Below are 10,000 nucleotides of genomic sequence, written 5' to 3'. Positions count from 1 at the left end.
TGTAGGTGGCGGTGCACAAAAAGCCCAAGAAAAAATAACCCTTTGTAGCAGGAAGTCTTTGCTTCTTTTGTACCGGTACACAAAAGCACAAGAGAACGAAAAGGAACCCTTCATAGCAGGAACTCTTTCCTTTATTTGTACCGGTACACAAAAGAACGACAGAACGAAAACATGTTCTTTTGTATCGTAGATGCTTATTGCCAACGCCTGTGTGTAGGAAATCATCATGACTGGAAACACCATGTGTATGACCATACGCTACAACAGTTTAAACCTCTCGTTCTTCAATGCGTTTTAGTCAAATTATCTTGCCCATTATGTTCAAGTGCACTTGTAGGATGTTCCCGACGCCTCGCTCTTCTCCTGTATCAGATAGAGAGCACTTGCTTCAGATTCAAACGACTGCGTAGGGGAGCCCTTAATACTTAAGGCAGAAATCATTGCGATTTTAACACTGTGATATAAATTCAGTTTTCACTTCGTAATAAAGGGGCACACTCACAGCCTACTTCAGTACTGGTGGAAACTGACTGTCCTCAGTTCAGTGACCCTAACCCTCAAAACAATAAGGTATGCCACAGATGTACAACTGTGGTGGACTTAGAATACCACAGAACTGAACACACAATTTAAAACATAAAAAAAATAAAGCAGTAAAATGGTCAAGGGCGCTATTTTTCTCTGTTCACAACGTCCTACTTTACATTTTTCATGCTAATGTCCAGGCCATTGGTTTGTAATGTTGGAAGAAAGTGTTATTACGTCTGGTAACAAGTAACAATACAACAACGATCAACAGCTGTTTGATGCTGAAGTCCACTGACATGTTTTTGGGATGGTGTGACTACCTGTGTTTAATGCAGTCGACATCCACTCATCTGCCATGTTTTATCAGAAAATATTCAGTAGAATAATATGTTTATTGCCAAGTAGATTTCCACATCAAAGAAATTTGTCTAAGTAGGTTAGCTTCTCCTTGATTCTGTTCAAACAAAGTATTTTACAATTGTATAGATATATCTGAACCTTATGAATGCAGAAGCGTGTGCAATGCTGCAGGGAATACATGACTGTAGATGAATTGTCATTTTTGACCAAAGGCAACTTCAAATCTGAATAGCTAACACTGGAAAGCTGTCCACCATAAAAGTCACGGCCGCTTCTTTCTTATAAATGGTTATCTATGTAGCTTTTGAAACTATTAAACTATTTTCCTTCCGTTTATAATAACCCAAAAAGCGGTGGAAGGAATACAAATGACGGGTAAAACATAAAGGCGTTTACTGAACTAAGGGGTGGCACATTTTGGCCCCTACGATACAAAATAACCAGTCCTGCCTGCCTGTTGATTTTGGGAATGATAGGGCATTTGGGTCGTGGCTGTTTGGAGTGACCTGGTCAGCTACTATCGTAAGGCGTTGTATTTATAGTTGGCTGCCACCAGTCGTCTGCCAACCTACAGCTGAGTAGAGTATTGGATGAGACTCATTCGCACGACTCTCTCATAGGATGAGACTCATCTGCATGGCTCTCTCATTGGATGACTCATTCGCATGGCTCTCTCATTGGATGAGACTCATCTGCATGGCTCTCTCATTGGATGAGACTCATCTGCATGGCTCTCTCATTGGATGACTCATTCGCATGGCTCTCTCATTGGATGAGACTCATCTGCATGGCTCTCTCATTGGATGAGACTAGTCTGCATGGCTCTCTCATTGGATGAGACTCATCTGCATGGCTCTCTCATTGGATGAGACTAGTCTGCATGGCTCTCTCATAGGATGAGACTCATCTGCATGGCTCTCTCATAGGATGAGACTCATCTGCATGGCTCTCTCATTGGATGAGACTCATTCCCACGGCTCTCTCATTGGATGAGACTCATTCGCACGGCTCTCTCATAGGATGAGACTCATCTGCATGGCTCTCTCATTGGATGAGACTCATTCGCATGGCTCTCTCATTGGATGAGACTCATCCGCACGGCTCTCTCTACCTTTCACCACCCTGGGACATGTTGCATAGCTGGGCAAAAAGAAGCTCTTGAAGACCCAACTCTTCGGAGAGCACCTCCCTTCCTAACGTGCACTTCTACTAGTACTTAACTTGCACTTACAGTAATCACATTCCTGCACTTTTTTCTATTTCTTATGTAAAACAGTATTTATTGCTACACTAGGTCTCTATGGCTCGTAGCTTGTTTATTCTCTCCCTTGTACGGTCACTTTGGATAAAAGCGTCTGCTAAATGACTAAATGTAAATGTTGGTCACCTAGCGTCAGCCCCACATCCTCCACTTTACCTCCGCTGTCTGTGGATGTTGGTCACCTAACATCAGCCACATATCCTCCGCTGTCTGTGGATGTTGGTCACCTAACATCAGCCACATATCCTCCGCTGTCTGTGGATGTTGGTCACCTAACATCAGCCACATATCCTCCGCTGTTTGTGGATGTTAATCACCTAACATCAGCCACATATCCTCCGCTGTCTGTGGATGTTGGTCCCCTAACATCAGCCGCATATCCTCCGCTGTCTGTGGATGTTGGTCACCTAACATCAGCCACATATCCTCCGCTGTCTGTGGATGTTGGTCCCCTAACATCAGCCACATATCCTCCGCTGTCTGTGGATGTTGGTCACCTAACGTCAGCCCCTTATCCTCCGCTGTCTTTTAAGATTGGTTGGGCTAGTGTGAATTAGCCTATAGCCAACCACAGTATTAGCTGTGGCTCTTGGCCCTACCTTCTATGCTCATTCTTTCTTCTGCAAACAATCTATTGATCTGTAAACTGTAATGAAATAAGCTGCACTGATATGAGGGGTGATATGTTTCCTATGGTCAGCGCTGTATATTTCACTTCACCTTTGCGGCTCCTCTTGACGTTAATCATTCCAGAACAGTCGAACCATTCGCATCCACTCTTGATTAGGGCTGAACGATTTGGGAAAATAATCTAATTGCGATTTTTTACCAAAATATTGCGATTGCGATTTAATATGCGATTTTTTTTATCCTCTTTTTTTCCCAACAAAACGTAATGAATGATTTAAATATGACCAACACAATATTAGATACATTTAGTGTAAAATATTCTTTCCCACATTTTACATTTTTATTTAACTGCTCATTACAGAAACAAGAACAACAAATCGGTGGCTTTTCCACTGTGCATTTAAGTAATTTAAAAAAAGTCATTTTAAGTATAAACACTAGGCATGCACTTTTTAAACACTGTGTGCAAAATGTACCATCTTAAAACAAAAAAAAAATAAAAAAAAATAAATTTTTTTTTTTTTTTTAGACCACGTTTTTTAATCGCGAACGTTGCGGTTAGAAAATCGCGTTCTATCATATCGCGATTAAATCGCAAATGCAATTAATCGTTCAGCCCTACTCTTGATACAGAGTTAAAGTGCAATCTGACTTTGTCGATGCACTGTTTACAATGGAAGGCGTCGATTGGTTATGTTAACCTTTCCGTGAGAATGACGTATTGTAATGTAGACGATGTCCTGGACTACTCTGTAGAGACTCTATCGCTCCATCTCGGGTCTTTTTTTATTTATCATTTCAGTGGCATTTCATTTCACATTATGTGCCAAAACCTGTAGGAACAGGTAAGCAGTAACAAAATGTATTCGGTAACACTTTATTTAGATTAGTCCGCCTACAGAGACTTTACAGATGGTTCGTTGAAATTCAAGTTCAGTCTTTCTCATTGTTTACTGTACATCACTTTAACCAAACCCAACCCCTAACCGCAAACTGTAGTTAGCAGAGTTTTAACGGACAGTTTGCTTGTAATCTGAGCATCTGTAGAAGGTCTGTAGAGGACCATCCAATGAAAGTGTGACCACACCTTCTGGTGTTGAGGTATATACATGCTTTTTTTTAAGATTACTGCAGTAAAAAGGTAGGAAAAAGATCAAATCTGACAGAGGTATTCCAAATTCCAAGGATGGTAACAGCGAACGGCCTGTTTCTTCACTCCACTTCCTGAACTTGATCCCACACTGTACCAAGTGACAGCTTTTTGATGTTTTCCCTCTCACATTTTTTCTCTTGTTCTTTCTTTTCTCTCTCTCTCTCTCTCTCTCTCTCTTGCTCTCTCTTTTCCACATCTGCTTGTCTTATAGAACACGGAGTGCAGGACGAGAGACAGAGAGAAGCAAGAGAGGGAGAAGGGAAAAGAGGGGGAGAGATAGAGGGAAAGAGAGAGAGAGAGGGAGATAAAGAGAGAGAGAGGGAGAGAGACATAGAGGGAAAGAGAGAGAGGTAGATAGAGAGAGAGAGGGAAAGAGAGTGAGATAGAGAGATAGAGAGAAAGAGAGAGAGAGAGAGGGAGAGAGAGACATATAGGGAAAGAGAGAGAGGTAGATAGAGAGAGATAGAGAGGCAAAGAGAGAGAGAGAGATAGAAGAGAGTGCAGATTCTGATGCTATTATAGGCCCTGTGTCTACCCACTCACACCTCTGTCCACATCCCCACGCTCTGCTGCTCGCCTCTCTCTCTTTTTCTTCTTCTGAATTCCTCTCTTTGTCTGTGGTGCTGGAGCTCTCGCAGCTCAATGCACTCGTGTTCGATTCAGAGTTGCTTTATTAGCATGGCTCTTTAGATACCAAGTGTTGCCAAAGCACAAAGAAGAGTAGAACGACACATTCATGTGTATTATAACATAACGAGGGGGGAAAAGACAGACTATGCAGTAATATGAAAAGTCACATGCACACCCACGCACACACTCACTCACACACACACACACACACACACACACACACACACACACACACACACACACACACACACACACACACCACAGACATACCACACCCACGCACACCACACACCACACACACCAACCACACCCACACACACAACAGACATACCACACCCACACATACTCACATACTACACACACTCACACACACACACACACCAAACACACACACACACACACACACACCACAGACATACCACACCACACACACACACACCACACACCAACCACACCCACATGCCTATACAAAAGATGAAATACAAACATTAGGTCGTGCATCATGAGTAAATGGCAGATCTGCTGTCCCTAATGCGATGGCAATGCAATGTCTCACGTCTCCAGTGAGGCAGTCTGCCCTTCTCTTAATACCAGTGTGCCAATTTAGCTGTGTCTTTACAGGACTCAAATTTGGAGTTTTGTCTGAGAATTGTAAGAAAAAAAACGACCTCTTTCTTGTTAGTTCAAATTTTGGACAGTATAGGAAAAAAGTGCATCTCTGCCTCAGCCTCACCAGTCAAAGAGTGGTCACAGATGCGCTGCTCTTTTGGAAGCCATGTTTTTTTGTATCTGCCTTTCTGTAAGGCAAGACTGTGGCACATAGTATATGCTCGGTAAGAATCTTTGTACGGATCTCTGACGGTGGAGATAAATAATCTCTTTTCAGTGTCAAATAGCATTCTAATTTGTGTTGTGATTTGGTTTGATTTTCCCAGTGTTCCAAATAACCGTTCTTGTTTTGTTTCATGATTAGATTTATTCTCTATCTCAATCCCTCTCTTTCTCTCTCTCTTCCTCTAGTTGTCTGTTTCTCTATCTCAATCCTTCTCTCTCATCCTGTCTCTCGTTGTCTCTCTCAATTCTTCTCTTTCTACGTAATGCTATAGCTCTCTTTTCTGTGCTTCTCCTGCTCTTTTAAAAAAAAAATCTATAGCACTTTAGCTCTCTCTCTCTCTCTCTCTCTCTCTCTCACTCTCTCTCTCTCTCCTCAGGATTCTTCTCTGCGGATGTTCTGCTGTTGCACAAACTCACCCTCTCTACACCCCCCACATTTCTTTCCTTTCTTTCTGTAGCTTCTCTCTCTCATCCTCTCTCTCCCTCGCTCCCTCTCTCTCTTTTCTCTCTCTTTACATTCTCTCCTTCTATTTTCAGTCTCCCTGCCACCCACCACCATTCCCTGCTTTGTTCGGTCCCTCACGTAATCGCTCTTCCTTTCCTCCCTCTCCCTGGCTCCCTCCTTCTCTCCCTCCCTCATTTTCATCCCTCTCTCCCTCCCTCTCCCTCATCCCTCTATCCCTCCCTCTCTCTCATCCCTCTCTCTTCCTCCTTCTCTCTCATCCCTCTCCCTCATCCCTCTCTCCCTCCCTCTCTCATCCTTCTCTCCCTCCCTCTCTCATCCCTCCCTCTCTCATCCCTCTCCCTCATCCCTCTCTCCCATCCCTCTCTCTCTCTCATCTCTCTCTCTCATCTCTCTCTCTCATCCCTCTCCACATCCCTCTCTCACTTACTGGCTGGGGGGTTGTTTTGTGAGGTTGGGATGATTGGCAAGTAGATTTTCAAGTAAGAAGCAGATCATGGGCTGTCTTTCTGGTCTGAAGACGTAATACATGTTGATCTTACAGGATGTTTATCTTGGATGTTGAACGTCTTCGTCTTCGTTGAATGTCTTTGCTCCCTCCTAAAGCACTAGTTTTGTCCATCTGTCTCTTCCCAGTTCATTTCATTTCAAATGGCCTTTGTTTGTTCTGAGTCTTGGGTTTGATTTGTTGCAATATTGCCAAAGCAATCAGTGACTCAACAACTCAACAATCGCAATATCTTGCAATATTGCCAAAGCAATCGGTGACTCCACAATAAAGCCAAATTGAAAACTTGAGAGAGAAAAGAAATGCGTCATCATTTCAATCTTCATTTCAAATCTAAAATAGTTTTCAATCATAATTATCCTGTCTTTTTACATTACATATAAATAAAATATCCATTAAAATATGTTATATGGTACAGCAGAGAAAGCTGTTATGTATATATATACGTATGTATGTATGTATCTTTTTGTCTCACTTCTCTGTAAACTATGTTTCTTTTTCGCTCAACGTTTCACTCACACTTCTCCTTTTTGATGTTCTCTCTCTCTCACACACACACACACACACACACACACACACACACGCACCCTAATGTAACTGCATCTCTCTCTCTCTCTCTCATCTATTCATCCATCTCTTCTTCCGTACTTCCCTCTCTCTTACCCCCTCTACAGGCTCTCTCTCTCTCCTTTTCTTCTATCTATCCATCCATCTCTTCCTCCATACCCCCCTATCTCTCCCTCTCCCTCTCTCTTACCCTGTCTTCAGGCTGTGCAGGGCCTCGTCCACGTTCTTCTGGTGGAAGCTGGTCATGTAGCTGTGCATTTCCTTGTAGTTGTTCCGGATGTTTCTCTCTGTGCTGCCGTTGGGCACCGTACCGAAGCGGAAGGGGGGAGAGAAGTCGTTCGGCCGTTGGAACTGAAATGAGAAGAAGAAGAAGAAAGAGGAGATAAAGGGTGGAAAGAACTTCACAAAAAAGGAATCTTCAACTAGATAGTTCTTAATGATACACTATGCAACAATTTGACACTTTTTGAGATATGGTTATAGGCAACTAGTTTTGGTACCATCCTCAAATTCATTTTGATAGCATAGGGTCATGTGAAGGACAGATAAACACCTGTGTCTTCCCCACTAGCCATCCAGGATATGACCTATGTAGTTCTGTGTAACGGGCTGGTACACCCTGCAAAAATGGATGAAAAGCTTTCACACGCATGACATTGCCAGCTAAACTGCCGAAAGACACCAGTTAGTGTGTTGTATCTATGTTGTATCTGTTCTATCAGTGTCGGCTGGGCTGTTGGTGGTGTTTGCAAGGTGTTTTGCATGCCTTTTAGGTAGTTAGCTTACTAGTTTTGGAACAGAACTCCATATTGCTGCTTTAATGGAACCATAGCACTAACACAGTCATTAAGTGGTCATGGTCATATGGTTCTAGGAAATGAAGGCTCTGTTTACATTTCACATGATTAAATAAGACTGTGTACCATGTTGATCTACATCTATAGTCCTCTATAAGATCTATATATAAGATCTAATTTAAAATCAATATTCCTCTATGAGATCTATATACAAGATCTCATTTAAAATCAATATTCCTCTATATTCCTACATTGCTATGGTTAAATAAACCCAAGTACCAAGTAGAACCAAGTAGATCTGCATCTTTATGTCGGTATGTACACCTGTTTCTATGATCTTAGACATAACATAGAGAAGACTTTGAAAGCCCTGCCCTCTGTCCAGCATGACAGCCCTTAAAGCTAACCCTCCCCATCATCAGAGGCAATAGAACCTTTAAAGCGAACCCTCCACATCACCAGAGGCAGTAGAACCTTTAAAGCTAACCCTCCACATCACCAGAGGCAGTAGAGCCTGTCGGTTAAGGATACGTATTTCCACTGGGATCCGTATTGAAACCGGAAGTGGGTACTTTACTGCGGTCTCTGGTTGGTTAAAACTTGTCATCTGACCTGACGAGGACCTTTCTTTTATCCTTGAGGAACCATGTCACTTGTGTGTTTAGTCGTATGACTTCGTAAAAGTTCGGTTAACAAGTCAGTTGAGTATTGAGCCGTATAACTTCGCAGAAATAAAAAAAAGGAAAAAAAAAGACGATCGTTTAAAAGCCAGGCGATCGACACAATTTCTCAACAAAAAAATAAAGGTCCTGGTATTAGCCAATCAAACAGAGTAAAGTACCCACTTCCGGTTTCAATACGGATACCAGCGGAAATACGTATCCTTAACCGACAGAGCCCTTAAAGCAGTAGAGCCCTTAAAGCTAACCCTCCCCATCACCAGAGGCAGTAGAACCCTGAAAGCTAACCCTCCACTTCATCAGGGGCAGTAGAACCTTTAAAGCTAACCCTCCACATCACCAGAGGCAGTAGAACCCTGAAAGCTAACCCTCCACTTCATCAGGGGCAGTAGAACCTTTAAAGCTAACCCTCCACATCATCAGAGGCAGTAGAGCCCCTAAAGCTAACCCTCCTCATCATCATCAGAGGCAGTAGAGCCCTTAAAGCAGTAGAGCTCAGCCACAAAGGCTCCTGTCATCAGCAAGACTGAACATCTTTAATCTCATCATAAGTCAGGATTTGAGAGTAGATCGCTGGCTTTGTACAGTGTCTGAGAGATAATTACCGTCATTTGAGAGAAGTTGATGATTTCTTTTACTCAGGGGGGGGGATTCTGTAATTTTGTATTTATGTAACTGTCCAAGCTGAAAGGGCAAATTGGTTTGGGCCAAATGTCTCCTCATAGCTAGTGTTCATTATTTTTTTTTCATTTAACTATTTTTTGCTCTGCAGAAGTCTGTCCAGATGGTGATTCGTCTCGAGCCGCTCGCTGCCAGCCCACATGCACTGCACTAAAATGTGCTTCCAGTCCAGTCAGGGGTGTAGGTAAGCAGCCCTGATCCAAGATTATATTGGAAAGTGAACGCATCGGCTCATAGCTGCTTCCAGCAACAAACATGGCTGTGATCTCACAGAGGAAGCTATTTAGAAAGTCATTTAGAAGGTGATGGATGACGAACAGTAGCTCTGAGAGACTTTGAGAAAGTGCCGGAAGTACGGCTGCCGCACGACTCTAAATGCTGAATGGTGGCACAACCCCCCTTTTTTTACATTTATGATATTTACATTTTTCACATTTAATCTCAAATTAGCAATTCTGTAACAGGTGACTGCGTGTCGTTGGATGCTGTCTGCCTGGTACCTGCTTGAGTGGCCTGCCATTAGGTACGATAAGATAGGATAATTTTATCGATCCCACAAAGAGAAATTTTGTAAGAGAGGAAGTAACAACAAAAGACACATTAAAAATAATATTAAAATAATATAAATACATAAATAAAAGAGCTCTGTGTAGAACTGATCAGTTTTCTCTTACGAGAAGCAGCCCCCCAAAAAAACTATTGCCTGCACCGGTTCTCGGACTAAGCAGAGCTAATTAACATCATCATAAGAGAAGTGTTTTCAAAACTTTTCAGTCAGTTATGTAATTCTGTGCATCTGAACAGGAACTGCTCTGGTTAAGCTTGCGTGTGTTTGTTTGTTTGCTTGTTTGTTTGTTTGTTTGTGTGTTTGTTTGTTTTGTCCAGCACTTTCTTCCTATGAGACTACA

General features: G+C 42.5%; 1 protein-coding gene across 1 annotated transcript in view; it reads right to left on the bottom strand.

The window, feature by feature from the left end:
- Positions 1 to 10,000, bottom strand: part of grin2bb (glutamate receptor, ionotropic, N-methyl D-aspartate 2B, genome duplicate b) — a 109,328-nt gene that overhangs the window by 18,553 nt on the left and 80,775 nt on the right. Inside the window, exon 11 of the mRNA XM_042703451.1 lies at positions 7,125 to 7,285. Within this exon, the coding sequence (XP_042559385.1) occupies positions 7,125 to 7,285 (161 nt within the window). The remainder of the gene's footprint in view (positions 1 to 7,124; positions 7,286 to 10,000) is intronic.

This window comes from Clupea harengus, chromosome 24 (genome assembly GCF_900700415.2).
Source record: "Clupea harengus chromosome 24, Ch_v2.0.2, whole genome shotgun sequence".
In the NCBI taxonomy this organism is placed as follows: domain Eukaryota; kingdom Metazoa; phylum Chordata; class Actinopteri; order Clupeiformes; family Clupeidae; genus Clupea; species Clupea harengus.
This window is presented reverse-complemented; position numbering and strand designations above follow the sequence as displayed.